The following is a 22,419-nucleotide window of genomic DNA, read 5'->3' on the forward strand; positions in this document are numbered from 1 at the left end:
AAGGCTGGGCCCCACCCTCAGAACTTTTTAATCTCTTTTGGGTTGTTGCTCAAGAACTGGTATTTTTAATAAATTCCCAAATGATGCTGATGTTACTGAATTAGAGCAACATTTACTGCTAGCACACAGATCCCGCAAATTAGATATAATGTTCATTTTCAACGTGAATCTAGGTCGCTGGGTGTTGAGAAGTGAAGAGGCTCACTCACCTACACCCACACAAGCAGAAATGAGTCTTTTATAGACTTCGAGGGCAGGTGGGACTTGGCGCCAGCGGTCACAGAAGTCTGCGGCCAGCCCCTTTAAGAGGAAAAGCTCGCAGGGCAGCTAGGCCAAAGTCACGGAGAAACCGCAAGGTCCGCTGCGGTCCCTGGCCACCGCCTCCCCGCCGCCCCCTACCGCCCCCTACCGTCCGGCCGGATGCTGGAGGAAAGCACACAATCCCGGAGGCTGTGCTTGTGCGTCACCGGCTGGCGCAGGGCCAATGACAGCCCAGGAGAGTGGCGTTTCCTCGGACCGGAGAGGTGGGGGCCGGAGAGGTGGGGGCCGGAACTTCCTGCGTTTCGGCCCCGAAGTCATTTCCCTGGCGGGTCTGTGCTCCCGGGGCCGTGGCGCGTTGCAGGCGTCTTTTCCGGGCCAGGACCCTCCTCCGCGCCTTCGAACGAGCCTTGACCGCCGTGACGCGAGGTCCCCAGGGTCCGGACTGGCCGCGCGCTCTCCGCGCGCCCAGAGTGGGCGCCCCGGGCCCAGTGAGCCTTTTACACCCGGGAGACCGAGGCTAGGAGTGCGACCCCCAGCCCAGCTCACACCTCGCCCAGTGCAAAGCAAGTAGGTTGAGCCCACGACACCCGCCTCAGTCACCCGCCTCGATGGCGGCGGCGTTGAGGCACCTGGCGCAGGTGAGTATCGGCTTCGGGCCTTCAGCCGCTCAGACCCCCACCCGAAGGACCCTGGCACCCGGGTGGAAAAGGTGGGTGTGGTCTATGGCTCTCGGCCTTACTCATAGCTCTGCTTTTGAGTCTGGGGGCCTAGAGGAGAGTCACTCCTAGCCTAGGGTCCTGAATCCAGGCCAAGGTTTATAGAGCGGTTCTTATTTCTGAAATTTAATGGGATGAGGTAGGAAAAGATTTCCTAGGCCCAGGGGCCAGTGCAGATGCCTGGTCGTGAGATTGCGTTGGGAGTGTTCAGAGAGCAGGTGGCCCCAAGTCAACTCTGGAGTGGCGAGGTGAGGAGCTGGGCCTCTATTTCTGATGGTGTTGGGAGCCACAGAAGGTTCAGAGCACAGGAAAGTGATCTGACTCAGGTCTTATCCCTGGATGCAGAATGGAAAACTGACTGGGGTGAGGCTACTGCAGTTGTCAAGGTAAATAGTGCAAGCGGCTGCAGGTAGAAGTGATTGGATTCTGAGCCTGTGTTTTAAGTAGGGCAAACCAGACTTTTTTGATGTGGAGGGTGAGAAAGAAAAGGGATGACTCCATGGTTTTTGGTTAGCAGATGGATGAATGAGCCATCAGCAGAGATGGGGAAGCTGCTTATAGGAGGAATTTTAAGTGGAAAATAGAAGTTAGGTTTTAGCCATGTTGAGCTCTGATGTTCCAGAGACCCCTGAGTGGAAGTGAAGAGTGGGCAGCTAGACACACAGTTATGGCATCCTGGGGAGGTATAGTTAAAGTAATGAGAGACCGAATACACAAAGGGACAATGGTCAGACCATATATAAAAATAGAACTTTGGTCCACAACCTGCAGCAACCTGCTCAGGAAGCCAACCTGCTATAAGGCAGACTTGCAGGAAGTCAAATTACTATCTCTAGTGACAATCCAGGAAGATAAATAACCTCTGTAACAACTGGCCCCAGTGGCCAGGGCTTGATTAATAACTGGCAGCCTGTCTAATTTTTCTTCCCTCTTCCAACTTAGGACCTACTAGAGAAGGTCAAATGTGCACCCTAGGCAATCACATAGGCTGCCTCGCTTCTAGTTAGCCTGCCTACAGCTACACCATGCCAATGGGGCCCGTCCGAAGCTGTCCTTTCATCCACTCTAAAGCTTCCCCATTCCTCTGCATGCCTTCAAGTCTTCAAAACCTAAGCAACATTAGCTGACTCCTTTCCTATAGCAAGCCCACAATAAATAGGCTTTGCTTTTCTCACTTGGTTGCTCTTAATTTATTCCACAATTAGAAACATTCAAAATGTGCCATCTGGTGTGTGGACAAGGGTGTAGCTCTGTCTGATTTAGAAGGGTGACCCTATAGGTCCTAGTGGCAGTGACATTAGAGGGAAAGAGAAGGGTGGGGCCTGAGAACTGAGCACAGGGCTTCTTGCTTAGGGATCATTGTTGGCTTGTTTGGCTTCATAAAGACAGATGAGGAAGAGTGGTGGTGGCTGTGGTGGTAGCTGTGGTGGTGGGGGTGGGGTTGTAGGGAAAAGGGGGTCTGGCAGGTGACCAAATTTCCCTGGGGACGTAGAGATAAGAGAAGTTCTGAGGGTTAATCTTAATGGTAGTAATATTACAGTGAGGCTTGGGCTGGTGCTTATTCCCCATCGTTCTCACCAGGCCCTTGTGGTAACTCTGAGTGGGGCCTGTGGATTTTCAGTCGGGCTGAGAAATGAAGTCAGTGGCAAATGGGGTCAGCTGGGGGAGTCACTAGACGCAGGGTAGATAGGGGCGGGAGGACCAGAGAGGTTGGTTTTGGAATGAGTGTGACTGATGAAAGCACAGAATGTGGAACAGAAGACGAAGGGGCCCTGGGGATCTGATTCTGTGTGTTGTTCTGGGTGGCTTAGATTGAAGCCAGGAACAGGGCCAGCTGAGGAGGCCCCCAAATAAATAGTGGATGTTGTCCTTGGCAATGGGAGCAATTAAAGGTCTGAGGCAGGATGGGATCATGGTTGTATTTGCCAAGAACTCTCTGGATGCTTTGTGCAGAGTGACATGTAGGGGATCATGGAGATGGCTGTGATGGCGATGCAGTGGTGAGGTGCAGAGTTTGAGGGAAATGCAAACCAAAAATGATATGCGTTAGAGCCCTGGTACTGGGGATTATGGGAGAAGAATGAGCCCACGTATTCATCTGGGAAGGATGACATTGGTGACATTAGGGGAAGGGATCCACGGAAGAGGGGACTGGGCCCTGCACTTCAGGCCCAGAGCTTATCTGGTGTCTCTCTGCCCACCTGCCTGTTGGTGCTGTGGGCTGACCCAGCAGTTATATGAAGCTTGAGAAAAAAGCACATGCCAGTGGAACCAGGACCTGGGATCTCCTCTGAGTTGGGGAGCTGGAGAGGAGGGTTAGCAGGGGACAGACAGGGAGTCCTGAGGAGAGAAGCTGATCGTGGAATGAACTGTCCCCATCATGGCAGGTCTGTGTGACCTTTGAGGACGTGACCATTTACTTCTCCCAGGAGGAGTGGGGACTCCTTGATGAGGCTCAGAGACTCTTGTACTGCAACGTGATGCTGGAGAACTTTGCACTGATAGCCTCACTGGGTAAGGCCTTCACACTCAACCCGGGTGTCCTGAGCTCTCTCTTCCTGTCCTCTTTTCCCAAGAGGCAACGCTTTCCTTTCCACTCCAGAACATGGGCTTTGCTCCCTTCCCCACTTCCCTGGTATATGTGCTGTGGGTTCCAGAGCTGAGCTTTGCACAGAGTCCCATCCTATTTCTGAGCAGCCCCAACAGGTGTTGTCTCAAAAACCTGTAGGGAAGGGGCCAAGAATGAGGAGCCTGGAAATCAGCTCAGTGGATCCCAGCTGACTCAGCCACTCCCTGTCTGGGTGACCGCCCAGATGTGTGACCGTTCTGTCCTGCTCCTTTCCTTTAGCTAACGTTTCCTAAGGCCCGAGTGTCAGGAACACTAGGCACTGATGTGGTCAGTATTTGCTGTGACCACTGGATGTTCCTGCCAGAGCTCACGTGTGTGTTCTTTTTTTAATATTTTGTTTTCTTTCCTGGAGTCTCTGGTGGGGTAGTTCACTTGGGCAAATACTAGCCATTTACTTGCCCTATCTTTTCCTTAGGACTTACATCTTTCAGGCCCCACATAGTTGCCCAGCTGGAGATGGGGGCAGAGCCCTGGGTGCCTGACAGAGTGGACATGTCTTTAGCCATGGCTAGAGGGGCATATAGTGGGCCTGGCTCTGGTAAGTGGGAGATGCGGAACATGCGACATTGCTACTGTCTTCACATCCTACCTGCAACTTTTTTCGTGTTCATCCTTGTTTTGGTGCCAAAGCCTATGGCTGTATCTCTATTTTACCTTTTCTTTCCCATTCTTTTTTCTTTTTTTTACTCTGTCTTTTAATTTTTTTTTATTTTATTATTTTTTAAATTTATTTATTCATTTCACATTCTTGACAATTGCCCATTGTCTTTTCTACCTTGACATGGGGCCCCTGGCTGCGCCCCACCTTTCAGGCCTCCATATCTTACTCTTTCCACAGCTCCCTCTGCAGCACTCTCCAACAAGGGCCTACACTTAATGTCATGAGATGTGCACATTCCCTTTAATAGTCCTTCAACACCAGCCACCCAGTTGCAGTCAGATTTTCCTGAGCCTAGACATACCCTTCTGCACAGGCCTTGTGTGCTACAGCAGCCAGGGCCTTGCTGAAAAGGAGAAGTTGGAGACCCTGCCTTTCTGCCCAAACTACACCCCATCCTTGTGTCCTTGGTCCTAGTAAGACCTCTTGTGTTCTGTGACCTTGCAAGGCAGAGCCCGGCAGAGCGGGCCATTCTTTACCCTGACCTTAGGCCTCTCATCTTCCCAATAATCCCATGGACTCATTCCTGGGTTAGACATGCATTTGTGATGGGGCTGTTTTATTTTATTAAAGTTAACATGAACTTCACCAGCATTTCTCTACTTTCAGATGCTTGCCGTGGAATGGAGGGTAAGAAGTCACCTTCTGAGCAAAGTGTTTCTGTAGAAGGAGTGTCACAGGACAGGAATCCCAAGGCATCTCTATCTACTCAGAAGGACTACCCCTGTGACATGTGTGGCCTACACTTGAAAGACATTTTGTATCTGGCTGAACACCAGGCAACACATCCCAGTCAGAAACCATACATGTATGAGGCAAATGGGAGAGAGTTTGAGTTCGGTGCAAACCTTCACCAGCAAAAGATGCAGCAGGATGTAGACAAGTCTATCAGAAGGGAGGAGGGTAGGGCCTCCCTTGTGAAGAGCTGCAGAGATGACACATCGGAGAAACCTTTCACATTCAGCGAGGGTGGGAAGGACTTTGTGGCCACATCTGGCTTTCTGCAGCATCAGGTCCCTCACAATGCAGAGGAGCCACAGCAGGGCACCGAAGCTGTGGAGGATTTTCACACTGTGCAAAGCCATAACAAATGCAGTGAATTTGGGAACACTTTCAGTAACAAACCCACACTTGATCAACACCAGAGAACCCACACTGCAGAAAGGCCTTATGAGTGCAGCAAATGTGGTATGTTCTTTAGCCACACCGCTGGCCTCTTACAACACCAGAGAGATCATAATAGAGGAAAGCCTTATGAGTGCTGTGAATGTGGGAAATTCTTTAGCCAACATTACAGTCTCATCAAACATCAGAGAGTCCACACTGGAGAAAGGCCTTATGAGTGCAGCGAATGTGGGAAATTCTTTAGCCAAAGCTCTAATCTCATTCAACATAAGAGAGTTCACACTGGTGAACGGCCCTATCAGTGCCCTGAATGTGGGAAATTCTTTAACCAAAGCTCCAGCCTCAATAATCATCGGAGACTTCACACCAGTGAGCGGCCTTATGAATGCCTGGAATGTGGGAAAACCTTCAGGCAAAGGTCTAATCTGAGACAGCACCAGAAGGTTCACAAACCAGACAGGCCATATAAGTGCAGTGAATGTGGAAAAGCCTTTAGCCAAAGGCCTACCCTCATTCGGCATCATAAAATTCACACTAGGGAAAAGAGTGCAGAGAATGTGCTACCTCCTTCAATTCAAGAACACACACTAGAGAGAAGCTCTGAGAGTAGTTTTTGTAAGGGAGCCATCAGCCAGAAGTTGAACCTTGTTCATCCAAATATTCACACTGGGGAGATTCCCTATGAATGCTAGATATGTTGGAAGCTTTCTGGAGCTAAATTGCATTTTCAGACCATGGACTTTACCAGAGTTTTGTCACTGCTAGTGTTTGTGGCAGAAGCCATCTCCGCTCTACCCACTGGCAGGTCTCTAGAGTGTATGTCAGCTGCTTCCTTGTGCTCAGGGAAGGCAGAGCTCTGTCCTTTCTAAGAGGGAATGCAAGTAGCCTGTGGCCATTAGAGTGCCTCGTTCCCTTCCATTGCGACTGGTTTAGCTGTGCTCATGACCCATCTCTGGCCATGAAGACTTGAGCTGGATTCTGCTGGCAGCTTGCTGAGGTTTCCCTTTTTGAAGAACATTGTTGATCTCATATGATGCTCATGGTGAATTTATCCAGCCACTGTATTACCCATTCCACAACTACCTATTTTAAATTGCTCTGGTTTAGGTGATAATAAGGGTCTTATTGATAAAGCCACCTTTAATCTTCTGTGTTCTGATCACTGTGTGTAATGGATTGAGAACAGAATTAAGGGCTACCAAATGAACAGGGTTTCCAAATTTATTGCCTCAGAAGGAACAGCAGGATGGCAGAGAACACCTCTCAGTCCAGATTTGGCTTCATTTGTATTATGCAAGACCTCCTAGGTAAAATCGTAGCCCTTTTGGCCTAATTTGGTCTGAATTAGCTTGAATTTTTGTAGACTAGAAATTACCCTGATGTGGGGGCATTTATGACAAACTCCAGTGCATCTGAGAGCAGCACAAATTAGGTCCCTTTTTTCCAGAGAATGCCTCATATTCCCTAGCACTATTGGACAGACTCTGTTTACCCGGCACCTGCCAAATAGCCATATACCTTGAAGTCTAACATCTGGTTTACAGGTGTCTCTAACTGTAAGACTTACTGGGCCCAGTTGGGACCATAATTTGTACAGAAACACTGGGCAAAAGGTGATAACAGGGAGTAGGTGAGACTACAGCAAACTAGAGGGAATGTACCTGTTCTAAAACTGAATCCTCAAATGTTCCCTTGAATCTGACTGTGCAGAATTCAGACTTTACAGAAATTTTCAAGGCCTCCAGATATCTGTCCTATGAGTAAGGTCACTGGCAGAGTAAATAAACTAAAGGTTTTGTGGATTACTGCAGGCTCACTGCACTATTCATCTCAAGGTCATTGCTGAATTGGCAGGAAAATGGTGACTGAGAGGAGGTAGATCCTGTACTCTAGGGATAAAGCATTTGTGACAGCCTTTTTTTGCTGCCAAAACAAGTAGAGATAGTCAATATAAGGTTGCCAAATCTTCCAGTTTTCTAAAATGAATGGAGATCAGATTTTTATGTGCAACCATTTCTTTTAATGCTTTGTTGAGATAAAATTGTTAGCCAATAATTGACTGTACACATTTGATGTGTACACTTTGATAAGTTTTTAAATGTGTATATACTCAGGGAACCAACACTATAGTCATGATGAACCTATTCCTCACCCAAAGCTACCTTGTGCTCTTTATTATTCCTCTTTGCCTTCCCCAGGAAAATATTAGCCACATCTCAAGGAATCTGTTTATTTACCTTTTTTCACTATAGATTTGTCTTTTCTACAATTTTATACAATCAAAATCATAAAGTATTCTACTTTTGGTCTGTTTTCTTTCATATAGCATAATTATCTTGAGACTTTTACATGCTGTATGTATAAATAGTTCATTTATACATGCATGCTGAGTAGTGCTCTATTGAATGAATCCACCATATTTGTTTGTTTTATTTTTTAAATTAAAATTCTAATAAAATTTACCATTTTAACTATCTTTAAGTGCACAACTCAGCGGTATTAAGTACATTCATATTGTGTAACCATCACCACCATTCATCTCTAGAACTCTGAAACTCCACACCCATTAAATAATAACTCCAGATTCCCCCCTCCAACTTCACTCTTTTGCATGTGGATATCATCTTATAACTGATTGATCTTAGCATCCTTATCGAAAATCATTCCATATAGTGAGAGTTTATTTCTAGGCTCTTTTCTATCCCATTGGTCTAAATGTCTTTCTTTATGTGAGTACCTCACTGCTTTCATTAATGTAGCTTTGTAGTAAGTTCTGAAATTGGGAAATGTAAGTCCTATGACATTGATCTTCTCTTTCAAGATTGTTTTTAGCTATTTGTGGTCCCTCAAGGTTCCACATGAATTTTAGGATAGTTTTTTTCTGTTTCTGCAAAAAAGTTATGGGATTTTGATAGGGATTGCATGAAAGCTGTAGATTTCTTTGGTAGTATCCACAACAATCATCCAACTCATGTACATGGGATGTATTTCCGTTTATGTCTTCATTTCAGAAATGTTTTGTAGTTTTGTAGTACAAGTGTTCACCACCTTGGTTAAGTTAAAGCCTAAGTATTTTTTCTTATTGATGCTATTGTAAAAGGAATTGTTTTCATAATTTCCCATTCAGATTCTTTACTATTAATGTGTAAAACTGTGACTGATTTTTCTATGTTGGTTTTATATCTTTGCTGGATTCATTTATTAATTCTAACAGTAATTTTGTAGAGCCTTGAAGGTTTGCTGCTGCGTCCAGCAGTAGTAAAGCCTGTAATGTCCAGCGCGGCTCTGGAAAATATACCTGAGTGGGAACAGTGGGAGATGAAGAAAAGAAAGAAGACAGAAACCTGGGATCAGGGGGTCCACTGTCCACTGATGGCGGACATGGCACAGTTTCATTTTTGCAAGCTGCTTTTATCCGAGAACATACAATTGCTGGCATAAGCAGTTTCTCTAAGGCATAGCAATACTGTTTCTTCTACTTCTCCGAAGCCATATCTTATGACCTTCAGCTTGTTTGTCTGCCTGTGGCTACATTTGTACTATCTTGTTCTCAGAAGGAATTTGTGGAGGCGAGGCAACCCTTGGTTGTCCTTGCAGACTGCAAGGACCTTGTCAGCTTACAATTCGCTCTCCACATCTCCCCCTTTCCTTTTAGCTTGTAGCCACAATGCATGTAGAGCAATATAGGACTGTGTTATCTGTCATTGGAGGATTTGGCAGCTGACTGAAAGGTACAGAAAAAGACAGCTAGTAAGCACAAAATCCCCATCAAAAACCAAAAACTGTCTTAACATATTAAATGGATTAAAGCCTTGTAAGTTATCTACAAATCTTTAACTAGAGCTTGAGGATTGATTATAGTATCTTTTGCATTTTGAATGTCCAAAATCTCTTGGTGTAAATTATGTAAACCTAAACGCGAATTGTTATGGTGCCAAATACCTTGCAAAAGAAGTCTTTGCCAATTCCATTGTGGCTGGTTATAAATCACATTAGTCACACAGATTCCCTTATAGGCAGCATGACAGCTTAAACTCATCCTCTTCTCCAAGGCTTCAACCTTATTTCCAATCTGAACAACAACCGATTCAAGAGCACTCAATTTCACCTCCAATTTTAAGTCAATATCTTCTTGATTTTTCTTGGCCATGGATATGTTATGGGCTAATTCATTTACAAAATTGGCATTCTGAACACTTTGTGACAACACGACTGCGGCGGTAACTGCAGTGGCTACTAAAGACACAAAGGCTACTAAAGCAGCAATAACCAGTCCTATAATTCTTTTGTCCCTGCTCAAGGCAGATTTCATTTCTAACAGTTTGAACACCGCTATCATCATACCAAGGCTCTTCCAATTTTGTTGGTAACATTATAAAACTAGGTTGATTCAAAACCAATAGATATGACCCTTTGTTATGAGGATTTACACAATTAGTTAAATTATAATTGACACAAGATATTAAATCCATTCGAAGCATTTGTTTGTAATTGTCCAATTAAAAAAACAGGTGGCAGAAACACAGGCTTGAACCCCATGGCAATGCTTGATGTTCAAATCTGCAGTAGATGAATCAGACAGATTAACGAAGTCCAGGGCTGCAAAGGCATACCACAGGTTCTTTTGAATGTGTCCCTTTGGAGTGGTCATCAAAGGGGCTATGTACCCTCCAGGTGTCATCATACACCATCTGTGGCCATCCCGTTGTATTATGTTCCAAAGGTAGAGGATGAGCACATTCTTGCCAATTCACTCATCCTTTTAACTCCACTGATGTAGTATTGGGACAATAAGGTATCCCAGGAGGATGCATTGCTGGCACCACCCTAGTATCATTAGAAAGTCCAAGAATAGAGAGTTGCTACAAGTACTTAAACTTATGTCCCATGGTCCATTGAGATTAGCAATATTAGCACCTCCCTTTCCCCCCACAGCAGTCTTCAAGTAAGAGTCAATTCTCAAAATTCCTGTAACCTAAGTACAAGTCCCCGCACACACTGATGCAACTGATGATACCCCTGAGTAATTAAAATTCACCTATTGTGGTTTTGTATGACCATCAGGATGGCCCCCAAGAACCGTGTGTCATTAACAAACATAGATACATTAACATCTTCCTATGTAACTGGATGTAACACAGGAGGATTGGGATAATATGTCCAATAGTTTTCTCCTCTATACTTGTACAGCGAGTAAAGCTAACATAGCCACAAACAGTTGGTCAGGTGTGACAGGCAAACCCTGGCATCAAACCATGTCCTGCTCTTCCGATGTCAAACGTTTAATATCCCCCCATGTGGGATTACATGGCCTCCAAGGCCCCCTGGACTGTGGAATGACTACTGGAGGAGTTATCTTCCGGCGCTTCAGGGGAGGTATGAGCTTCTTTGAGTCTGATCCATCCGCCATGTTCACAATGTCTAACCAGCCCTTCAGGCAGTCAGTGGGGTCTGTCAGCACCTTCAGGAAAAACACAAACATGCCCCCGACCCCATACTAAAATGGGATCCGGGCCATGCCATTCATTAGTTACTAGATCTTTCCAACGAACTACTGATCGTGGATTCTTCGAAGGGAACCAGAACCTTTCTGCAGCTGTTCGACCATCATCATCTGTGTTTAAAATATTTAAAGTGAAAAGTACATGATTGAATATATTTTGAGGAGTCATGGGGCTAACTCCCCTTTTTTGTTTTTGTATTTGAAGTTTGAGGGTGCAATGAGCTCGTTCTACAATGCCTTGCATTGTAGATTATAGGGTATACCTGTTAATATATGCAATCTAGAATTTATGACAGAATTGTTGAAATGTCTTACTAGTATACCCAGGTCCATTGTCAGTTTTAATTTGCTTAGGAAGACTTAGGACTGCAAATGTTTGCAAGCAGTGACTAATTGCATGACTAGTGCCTTCCCCCGAACGAGCAGTAGCGAAAATAAATCCTAAACTGCTATCTACAGTAGTATGTACATAGGGGGTATTGCGGAAGGATCCCACATGAGTAACATCCATCTGCCATATGTGATTAGGTAGCAGTCCCCTCTGGATCTGACAGTCCCCTGGATCTGACATTGAGGACATTGCTTAACAATTTGAGGAGCACTTTCCCTAGTCAGTCCAAATTGCTTCCATAGGGCAGATGCATTCTGATGGCAAAATTGATGACTTTCTATTGCTAACAGCGTAGGGGTAGAGAGCGCAGCAATCAACAAATGGTAAATAGGAATAGCTCCATCAGCAAGAGTAGCGCGATCGGCATGTTCATTTCCTTTGGCCAGTGGCTCTGGGAGCTGCGAGCGTGCTCTTATATGTCCAATGAAGCATAGGTCTTTTCTAGCTCGAATAAGCTTTTGAGCTGTATAAATAAATGGAAGAGACTTTCATCTGCCATATGTCCAATAAAGGCAGTTTCAATAACTAGACTTACAGTATATAAATAAGCACTGTCTGAATAAATATTTACAGGTTGTTGTGGAAACAACTCTAAAGCCCAGATTAAAGCCAATAATTCAGTCCTCTGAGCCGAAGTCATATTAGTCTGTTTTGAATAAGTCAGAGTAGGAGTATGTACCACAGCAATATCACTGCTGGAGCCATCTGCGAAGACAGTAATGGCCTTAGGGCTAGGTACCTAGGAAATTACCTTTGGAAATATTATAGGTGTTTGTAGCAAAAACTGTATCAGCTTATCAGGTGAATAATGACAATCAATGGTTGCGTCACATTGAGCTAATGATAATAACCGTGAATCAGAATATTGATGCAACCATGCTTACTGTTTCTGATTATAAGGAATAATTATAGTATTAGCATCTCTTCCTAAGAGCTGTCGCATCCAGATTCAACCCTTATCTATAAGAATAGCAACTAATTCATAATATGGGTTAAGAACTTTTGGACCAGAATTTGGTAAATGCAGCCACTCTATTGGGCCTGATCTCTGCCAAATAATCCCAGTTGGTAGAGGCTTAGTTGGGCAGATTACTAGTAGCAAAGGCAGAGAGGGATCTATATGATAGACCTGTGTTTTTTGTATTGTTTCATTTACTAATTGTAAAGCTTGTTTAGCAGCAAGAGTTAACTCTTTGGGAGAAGAAGAATCAGAATCCCCTCTCAATATATCAAACAGAGGCTGCAGTTGTCCTGTGGTGATTCCTAACTGCTGTCTAAGCCAATTAACATCTCCGAGTAATTTTTGAAAATCATTAAGTGTTTTTAATGAGTTAAATCAAATCTGAACTTTTTGTGGTTTAACCGTACGCTGCAAAATCATAGTTCCTAAATATGAAAAAGGTGCAGACCTCTGCACTTTCTCTGGTGCAATGCAAAGACCATAGTTCTGTAAAGATACCTGCAATTCTGCATATGCTTGCAATAATACTCTTTTCTCTGCATGCGTAAGCAAAATGTCATCCATTTAATGGATGATATAGGAGTTTGGAAACTTTTCTCTAATTGGCAATACTGCTTCAGCAACAAAATTTTGATACAGTGTAGGACTATTAGCCATACCTTGTGGAAGAATCTTCCATTGATACCTCTTCATGGGTTCCTTAAAATTAAGTGAAGGAACGCTAAAAGCAAAGCGTTTCTTATCTTCAGGATCCAACAGTATAGTAAAAGTCCTTCAAATCTATAATCATAAAATGAAAATTCCAAGGAATCATAGTGGGCATAGGAAGGTCAGGTTGTGTGGCACCCATGATTTCTATAGCCAAATTACCTGCCCGAGGTCCTGTAATAACCTCCATCTCCCTGATTTCTTTTTAATGACAAAAATTGAAGTATTCCAAGGATTAGTGGAAAGCTCGATATGCCTTGCCTCAAGGTGTTCTTTAACTAGCTGCTGGGCTGCGGATAACTTCTCCTGAGTTAGGGGCCATTGGTCTACCCAAACGGGATCATCAGACTTCCAAGACATTTTTCCAGCAGTAACCTTACATGAGGTAGCAGAAGCTACCAAGGTCCCAGTTACAAATTTTGATATCCTAGCCTAGAGTGATCATATTTAGGTTGACCTTGTACAGGTTGTACATGGCCTTGTTCTTTCCTTACTTCGCCAAGAGGGGTATAACTTTGTCTAAACATCATATTAGAAACTTGAGTATTTGGACTAAAGTTCATAACTTTCAGTTGTGACAGAACATCTCTTCCCCATAAATTAACAGGCAGACCAGGAAGTACATAAGGACGGAAGGAGCCCCGTTGACCATCAGGATCTGTTCATTGTAATAACTTTGAGCTTTTTAATGGTCCTTGAGCTTGTCCTATGCCTTGCAGTTCAGTTAAAGCTGGAGCAGTGGGCCAGTTAGAAGGCCAATGCTTATCAGCGATAACTGATACATCAGCCCTAGTATCTAAAAGACCAGAAAACATTTTTCCTTCGGTCAATAGAGTCATTGTAGGTCTTTCTTGTTTAATTTGTTGGACCCAATAAACATCTGAGGAACCAAACCCAGATTTTCCCCTCTTCCTAGAATTTACTACTTTCCCAGCCTTTACATGAGGAATAAGTACCAATTGAGCAGTTCTATCAGTTAATAATATTTGAACAATAGTTCATACTGTTTGAGCCATCACTTTAATTTCTCCTGTATAATCTTCACTCCTGGCAACACCTGAAATCCCTTCATAGTCAAGCTACTTCTTCCTAAAATAAGACCTACTGTTCCAGAAGGAACAGTAGGTTCCTTGGTAGGAATTGCTTGTGGCCCCATTTCAGGAGTTAATACGTATTGGGTGGTGGGACTGAGGTCTAGTCTTGCACTTCCTGGTGTAGTGCAGCAGAGTTGAACGGTGGGCTTGCCTGACTCTCCTGTGGCAAAACCATGGACCGGCAGTCCACTTGAGGCAACCACTCCACATTGGGCGGCAGGACCACTGAAGTATTGGTAATTAGTGCCCCATTATTTGGTGGGGCCGAGGCTGGCCCCAGAGTCCATTTCCCTGAATCGAGTTTTTCTGGACCTCATAGATAGACTTGCATTTATTGGCCCAATGGGTCCCTTTTGACAATGGGGGCAAACTCCATGTGGTTTAGGTTTACTTGCTCCTCGACCACGTAATATTGGGTTAGTTCCAGAACCTCCAGCTAAGCTCCTGAAGGGACATTCTCTTGCAAAATGTCCAATTCCACCACATCTGAAACAACTTCCTCCACCTTTCATTACCTTCCCCTGTGGACCCTCTATATTACCTAGAGACTAGGTTAGGGCAGCAGCCAGAGCAGCCTCTTCACATATGCTGGCCCGATATCTGCACAAATTCTGACAAAATCAGACAATGTGTCAGTCTTTCTGTAAGGTCTTAATATTGTCTGACAAGATTTGTTAGCATTCTCATAGGCAAGTTGCTTCACTATTATTTCCCCTGCTTCGGTATCAGATAATATCCTAGACACAGCCTGTAAGAGGCAAGAAACAAAATCCTGGTATAGTTCATCAGGGCCTTGCCTTACACTACTCAATTCCTCTGATTTAGCCCTGGAAGTAGGAAGGCTGTGCCAAGCCTTCATGGCACAGATATTAATCTGTTGATATGCCTGGACCTGATATACCAGCTGCTGCCTGAAATCTGAATATTGTCCTTCTCCAGTCAACATTTCAATACTTATAGGAATATTATGGGCAGCATTACACCTTGCTTGCTGTTCACTGAGATCGTACCACTCACTCTTCCACAGTAAATAATCTCCCCCTGATAAACAAGCCCTAGCAATCTATTTCCAATAACTGGGAGGCAAGGCTTCACTCTGAAAACGCTCAAGCATTGCCAAAGTAAAAGGCGCTGTAGGCCCGTATGTAACGCAAGCCTATTTCAGGTCTCTAAGCATCTTAAAGGGAACAGCAGAGTTCTCGAACAACATGCCCATCTACTTGTCTCTCAATGACCGGAAACACATGAAATCCTCTGGTATCTTCTCCTTGCTCTCTGGCTATCTGTAATCCCCGTCGTAAGGGAGAACATATGAGTTTAGAGATTACAGCCAAGGTAACAGTATTTCATTTCTTAGACTTGGTCCCTCAGGAAGGAGCAGCAGGAACAGCCAAGACGGCACGTTACAAGATAATTTTTGCCAAAGCCGCAACCAAACCTGTGGCGGACTCTTCCCCTTCCTCATCCGAGCTTTCCTCATCAGAGGACTCTGTAGAATGACATTCTTCTGTTTCTAACTCCTGCTCATACTCTGATGGCAAAGGCTCCTCAGTTAAAGGAGGAGCTGAAGGCACAGTTTTCTTTAAAGCTTCATAACCCTCTACTGTACTCTTTAATCTCTGTACTATAGCAGGAAGTCAACTGGCAGAAGGTGTAGGGTCAAGAGTGTCCCTTACTAGTCCCCATAAGGCAAAAGTTGGAATAGGGAAATCTTTAGGTTCTTCAGCTGAAAAACGTTCCCGTAAGTGCACTCCAACCTTTTCCCATGATTCTAAATTCACTGTCCGTTCATCGAGGAACCAGGGACAAGTTCCTTGTATGAAATCTAAAAATTGCTGAATCTGGTGAGTGCGCACACTACATCCCCTAGCCCTTAGCAGAGCTTTAAGCATTTGTACAAAAATATTACACTCCTTTGACCCTTGTTGTCTCATGTTTTACTCCTGATTATTACAGCCTATTCCTTAAATTTACTTAATGCCTTAAATTTACTTAACGCATGTTTTTTTCTTGAATTCTACCAGGCTGTTATCTGTATTTTCTTCCCTCTCCTCTTCTTTATTCTTTTGTGTACACTTTTCCGAGGGAGTCTCCTCACCTTACCTGTTTTGTGTTTTCCCGTATTCAGGTCCCTGTTCAGGCTCCACCTGCCACGTCCAGCAGTGGTAAATCCTGCCACGTCCAGTGTGGCTCTGGAAAATATACCTGAGTGGGAACAGTGGGAGATGAAGAAAAGAAAGAAGACAGAAACCTGGGATCAGGGGGTCCACTGTCCACTGATGGTGGACATGGCACAGTTTCATTTTTGCAAGCTGCTTTTATCCAAGAACATACAATAGTTGGCATAAGCAGTTTCTCTAAGGCATAGCAATACTGTTTCTTCTACTTCTCCGAAGCCATATCTTATCATGACCTTCAGCTTGTTAGTCTGCCTGTGGCTACATTTGTACTATCTTGTTCTCAGAAGGCATTTGCAGAGGCGAGGCAACCTTTGGTTGTCCTCACAGACCACAAGGACCTTGTCAGTTTACAATCCACTCTCCACAGTTTTCCACATATAAGATTATATTATCTGTGAACAAAGATAATTTTACTTCTTCCTTTCCAGTTTGAATGCCTTTTATTTCTCTTTCTTGCCTAATTCATCTGGGTAGAACTTCCAGTACTATGTTGAATAGAAGTGGTGAGAGAAGGCGATCTTTATTCCTGATGGAAAAGCTTTCAGTCTTTAACCATTGAGTATGGTGTTAGCTGTGGGTTTTTCTTACGTGGCTTTTATTATGTTGAGGTAGTTTCCTTCTGTTCCTAATTTATTGTGAAAAGGTATTGAATTTTGCCAAATGCTTTTCTGTATCAGTTGAGATGATCATATGTTTTTTTCTCTTTATCCTAATTTATTCTGTTAATGGGGTATATTACATTGGTTGATTTTCGTATATTGAACCATCCTTGCACTCGGGGATAAATCCCACTTAAACATGTGCTTAATCCTTTTAATATGCTGCTGAGTTTTGCTATTATCTTGTTAAGGATATTTACATCAGCGTTCATAAAGGATATTGATCTGTACTTTGCTCGTTTCTTTTTCTGGTTTTGGTATCAGGGCAAATAAATTAGGAAGTGTTCCCCTTTCAAGTTTTTGGAAAATTTTGACAAGGATTAATGTTCTCTAAATGTTTGGTAGAATTCACCAATAAAGATGTCAGGTCCAGAGATTTGTTTGTTGTTGGGAGGTTTTTGATTAATCATTCATTATCCTTCCTAGTTATAAATTTATTTAGATATTCTCTTTATGATTCAGTCTTGATAGATTTGTGTGTCTAGAAAATGTCTATTTCATCTAGGGTTTCCAACTTTTTTATATACACTTGTTCACAGTGCTCTTGTAAACCTTTTTATTTCTGTAGACTTGGTAGTAATGTCTCCATTTTTTTTTCTGAGTAATTTGAGTCCTCTCGTTTTTCTTAATCATTCTAGCTAAAGAGTTGTCAATTTTTGCTAATCTTTTTGAAGAACAATCTTCTGGTTTTATTGATTTTTTCTATTGTTTTTTATTCTTTATTTATTTCTGATCTCTTATTTCTTTACTTTTTCTAACTTGTGGTTTAGTTCTTCTTTTCTAGTTCTTTAAGTTATAAAGTTAGGTAAATGATTTTTTAATGTAAGCTTTAAAGGTATTACTTATTCCTTATTATTGTTTTTGCTGCATCTCATAGGTTTTGGTATGTTGTGTTTTTTCTTTTATTTCTAAGTTTTCTAATATTTTCTAATATTCCTCGTGATTTCTTCTTTGTCCCATTGATTGTTTAAGAATATGTGTTTAATTTCCACAAATTTGTAAATTTTCATTTTGCCTTTTTTTAATCAACTTCTAACTTCATCCCTTTGAGGTTGAAGATATTTTGTTATAATATCTGTCTTTTTAAATTGATTAACCCTTAATTTGTGGCTTAACATGTTCTCTCATGGAGATGTCCCATGCGTACCTAAGAAGAATGTGTTTTCTGCTGCTGTTGGGTAGAGTCTTATGTATGTTTCTCTTCGATCTAATTGGTTTCTTGTTGTTCAGGTCCCCTACATATTGACTGCTTTTCTTTTTTTGTTATTGAAGTCGCCAACTATTGTAGAATTGCTTGTTTATTTCTGTTGTAGCCGCCAGCCCCTGAAAGACACATGGACCACCAGAAACCAGTGAGTTATAGGAAACACACTCTTTATTCAGCCAACTGGGTCTGCCGGGGGTACGCAGACTCCAAATTAAGCAGCCCCAAAATGTAGAGATACAGGGTTTTTAAGCCCTAAATCCCATTCCTCATTCTGTCTATTTTTCTCCTATTCACTACCTGTCAACCCACAGGTCGGGTGTGCAAGCAGGTGTACAGAAGCAGAAAGTTTATCGTTAGAATGTTATGTTCCCATGGGTGATAGCCTATGTTCCCATGGGCAATAGCCAAGCAGTAATTTTCCAGCCAGCACATTTCTGCAATTCTGTCAGTTTTTTCTTTGTTATTAGGTACATAAATATTTATCATGGTTATATATTCTTGCTGTATAAAACCTTTTATTACTATATTGAGATGTTCTTCTTTGTCTCTTATAACCTTAAAAAAATTTTAACTATTTTGTCTGATATTAGTATAGCTGCTCTTACTCTACGTGGTCATTATTTGCATGGGATGTGTTTTTCCATCATTTCAGTTTCAACCTACTCATGTCTTTGGATCTAAAGTTATTCTCTATAGAAAACATACAGATAACTCTTTCTTTTATTTATTTATTTTTTATTCTGGCAATCTCTGTCTTTGGAGGGTTTAATCCATTTACATTTAAAGTAATTATTGATAAGTGTGGAGAGCGGACTATAAGCTGACAAGATCCTTGCAGTCTGCAAGGGCAGCCAAAGGTTATCTTGCCTCAGCAAACTCCTTCTGAGAACAAGAAAGTATAAATGTAGCCACAGGCAGACAAACAAGCTGAAGGTTATAAGATATGGCTTCGGAGAAGTAGAAGAAACAGTATTGCTATGCCTTAGAGAAACTGCTTATGCCAACTATTGTATGTTCTTGGATAAAAGCAGCTTGCAAAAATGAAACTGTGCCATGTCCACCATCAGTGGACAGTGGACCCCCTGATCCCAGGTTTCTGTCTTCTTTCTTTTCTTCATCTCCCACTGTTCCCACTCAGGTATATTCTCCAGAGCCGCGCTGGATGTGGACTTACCACTTGCTGTATGTGGCAGATAAGGAGGGATTTATTTCTGTCAGTTTATTTCCTATATGCCTTACAGCTTTTTGGCCCTCATTTTCTTTATTACTGTCTTCTTTTGTTTTTTATTTTCTAATGTGAAACATTTTAATTGTCTTCTCATTTCTTTTTGTTTATAGTCTATAGCTATTTTGTGATTACCATGGGGATTATATTAAAAGTTCTAAAATTATAACACTCTAATTTGAATTTAGATCAGCCTAACTTCAATAACATACAAAAACTCTGCTCCTATACAATTCTGTCCCCAACTCTCAGTTATTGGCATCACAAAATTATATCTTTATACATTGTATGTCCAAAAACATAGACTAATACTTGGTTTTTTAAAATGCACTAGTTTCTTAAATCATGTAGAATTTTAAAACTGGAGGTACCAACCAGTTACAATAAAATAGTTTTTACCAAAGATATTTTTTCCTTCATGTTAGTCTGTATTCTTTCAAGTTAGTCTATTATACTTTCATTTCAACCTGAAGGACTCCCTTTAACATTTCTTGCTGGGCAAGTCTAATGATAACAAACTCCCTTCACTTTGTTTTTCCAGGACTTTTTAATTTCTCACTTTTGAAAGACAGTTTTGCCAGATATAGGATTCTTGGTTAACAGTGTTTTTTTGTTTGTTTGTTTGTTTTCTGCACTTTGAACATACCAGCTTACTGCCTTCTGCCTTCCAAAGTTTCTGATGAAAAATCTGTGGATAATCTTATTGAATATTCTTTGCATGTGACAAGTCGTTTCTCTCTTGCTCCTTTCAAGATTCTCTCTTTGTGACTTTTGACACTTTGATTGCAATGTGTCTTGTTTCAGGTCCCTTTGAGTTCGTCCTTCTTGAATTGAGCTTCTTGGATGTTTATACTCATGACTTTCGTAAACTTTGGGGAGTTATCAGCCATTGATTTTGTGTGTGCGTGTGTGTGTGTGTGTGTGTGTATGTGTGTGTGTGTGTGTACACATGCATCTACATTATTTTTAATTAGCTCACACATGAAACTTTAGAGTCATTTCCCCATACTTTTCATACATTTCTACATAAAATAAGGAATAGACTTTCAGAATAAATTTTTGTTATATTTTTTCAGTATTAGAATTATATGATAAATGTTTAGTATGAAAAATGCAAGTCCAAGGACTTGTATGAGTTCCTTTTCTTGTCATGCTGCTCTTGCTGTTTTAACAGAACTTTGGTTTTCAAAGACAAACTTAAAATCTTTATCAAATATTTCTTTTTTCTTTTTCTATCCTGTGGGAACAAAAGGAATCCATATATGATTTTTTTAATTTAATTTTGGGAAGTGATATTTTTTATTTTTTGTTGGGGCAACATGATTTTTTTTTTTTTAATTTTCATTCCCCCACCTCACTCTCCATTTTGAGTTTATTTTTATATATGGTGTAAGAAATTGGCCCAATATATTTTTTTACATGTATTTGTTCAGTTTTTCCAACACCACTTGTTAAAGAGATTGTCTTTACCTCATTGTATATCTTTGCCTCTTTTGCCATAGATTAGTTGACCATATAAACAAGGTTTTATTTCTGGGATCTCTATTCTATTCCATTGATCTACATATCTATTTTTAGGCCAGTACCATACTATTTTGATTATTTTAGCTTTGTAGTAGAGTTTGACATCAGAGATTATGATACCTCGCTTTGTTTTTCTCAAGATTTCTTTGGCTATTGAGGGTCTTTTGTGGTTCCATATAAATTTTAGGATTCTAATTGTAAGGATGCCATTGGTATTTTATTCGGAATTTCACTGAATCTGTATACCGCTTTAGATAGTACAGGCATTATTTCAAGTTATCTCTCTTCCTTTCCTCACTTCTCCTTCTGGGACTCCCACAAAGTGTGTGTTGTTATTCTTAAAGATGTCCCAGAGGTGCCTTATAGTCTGTTCACTTTTCCTTAATTTTTAAAAAAGTTTTCTTAAGGTTTATTAATTTTTTTCTTCTGTCTTCTCATATCTACTTTTGAATACCTCTAGTAAATTTTTTATTTCAGTTATGGTAATTATAGCTCCAGAATTTCCTTTTGATTTATTTTTAGGTTTTCTATCTCTTTTGTGATATTTCCATTTTGTTCATACATCATTTTCTTTACTTTCTCCATATCTTCCTTGACTTCTTTGATTATCTATAAGACAGTTATTTTAAAGTCTCTGCCTAGTATATCTGCTGTCAGATCTTTTTAAGGAACAGTTCCTGATGCCTTTTCCCCTTCGAATGGGCTATGCTTTCCTGCTTCTTTGTTTGCTTTATCTTTTGTTGAACACTGGACACTGGAATCTAATAATTTCATAAGTCTGGAAATCAAATTCTCCACCTTCTTCGCGGTTTGCTATTTTTATTTTATAAATTTGTCCGTATTGTGGGCTTTCCCTGCTGCGGATCAGCCAGAGCTGTAAACTTAAGATCATCTGAGGTCTTTTCTGAGACTGTGCCTTTCTATGTGCAGTGACCTTCTAAATTCACTTGAATATGTGGTTGCTTTGGAATGTCTGGCTCCCAAAAGGAGAAAAAGAGGAAAATGAAGGCAAAAGTGTGTTGGTGCCTTAAATCTCCTGGAAGTTGCTTAAGCCAGAGAAGGGCTTGCAACAGTGGGATAAATGTTCCACGAATGGCTGTGCATTTCTGTGTCATCACCTCTGCAATCAGAACCAACAATCAGATCAGAGCACAGATCCTCAATATTTGGAGAGCAAGGTCTCACCTGGCTCCCACAAACTATATGCAAGCTAACCAGGGACATATGCACAGCTGCCTGTCACAGGTCAACGATATGGGGAATGGGTAGTAGGTGAGGAGATGAATTCCTGGTGCTTCTTTATCATCTTCCTAGATTTCTTACTCAAATGAACCACAATTTTTTAACCCTTCTGTTAAATGACATCTGGCTTTTTGACTGTTAAGTTACTATGACGGTGATTGTACAGGTCTTCATATGGAACTATGCTTTCATTTCTCATTTTAATATCTAGCAGTGCAGTGCAAAACTTAAAGTGCAAAATTAAAATTTTTTGGAAACTGCCAAATTGTGTTCTAAAGTGGTTATTATGTTATATTCCCCCCAGCAGTGAATAAGAAGTTCTGTCTACTCACCAAC

At 41.7% G+C, this 22,419-nt stretch overlaps 1 protein-coding gene across 2 annotated transcripts; it reads left to right on the plus strand.

Annotated features, from left to right (window-relative positions):
• The first annotated feature begins 492 nt into the window (after positions 1-492).
• LOC120592427 (zinc finger protein 792-like) lies at positions 493-8,569 on the plus strand. Of its 2 annotated transcripts, none has more exons than XM_039850074.1 (4): positions 493-899; positions 3,365-3,491; positions 4,022-4,144; positions 4,874-8,569. In XM_039850074.1, the coding sequence occupies exons 1-4, from the start codon at positions 870-872 to the stop codon at positions 6,079-6,081; spliced, it is 1,488 nt and encodes a 495-aa protein (XP_039706008.1). In that variant the 5' UTR covers positions 493-869; the 3' UTR covers positions 6,082-8,569. The 2 variants fall into 2 exon arrangements, with proteins under 2 accessions (XP_039706008.1, XP_039706009.1); XM_039850075.1 differs by having other exon boundaries at positions 494-899; positions 3,407-3,491.
• Positions 8,570-22,419: the final 13,850 nt, after the last annotated feature.

This window comes from Pteropus medius, unplaced genomic scaffold, assembly GCF_902729225.1.
Source record: "Pteropus medius unplaced genomic scaffold, Ma_sr-lr_union100, whole genome shotgun sequence".
Classification (NCBI taxonomy): domain Eukaryota; kingdom Metazoa; phylum Chordata; class Mammalia; order Chiroptera; family Pteropodidae; genus Pteropus; species Pteropus medius.

Coding starts and splice junctions, on each gene's coding strand:
- LOC120592427 (XM_039850074.1), top strand. CDS start 870: ATGGCGGCGGCGTTGAGGCACCTGGCGCAG. Junction 900..3,364: donor CGTTGAGGCACCTGGCGCAG/GTGAGTATCGGC, acceptor CCATCATGGCAG/GTCTGTGTGACCTTTGAGGA. Junction 3,492..4,021: donor TGCACTGATAGCCTCACTGG/GTAAGGCCTTCA, acceptor TCTTTTCCTTAG/GACTTACATCTTTCAGGCCC.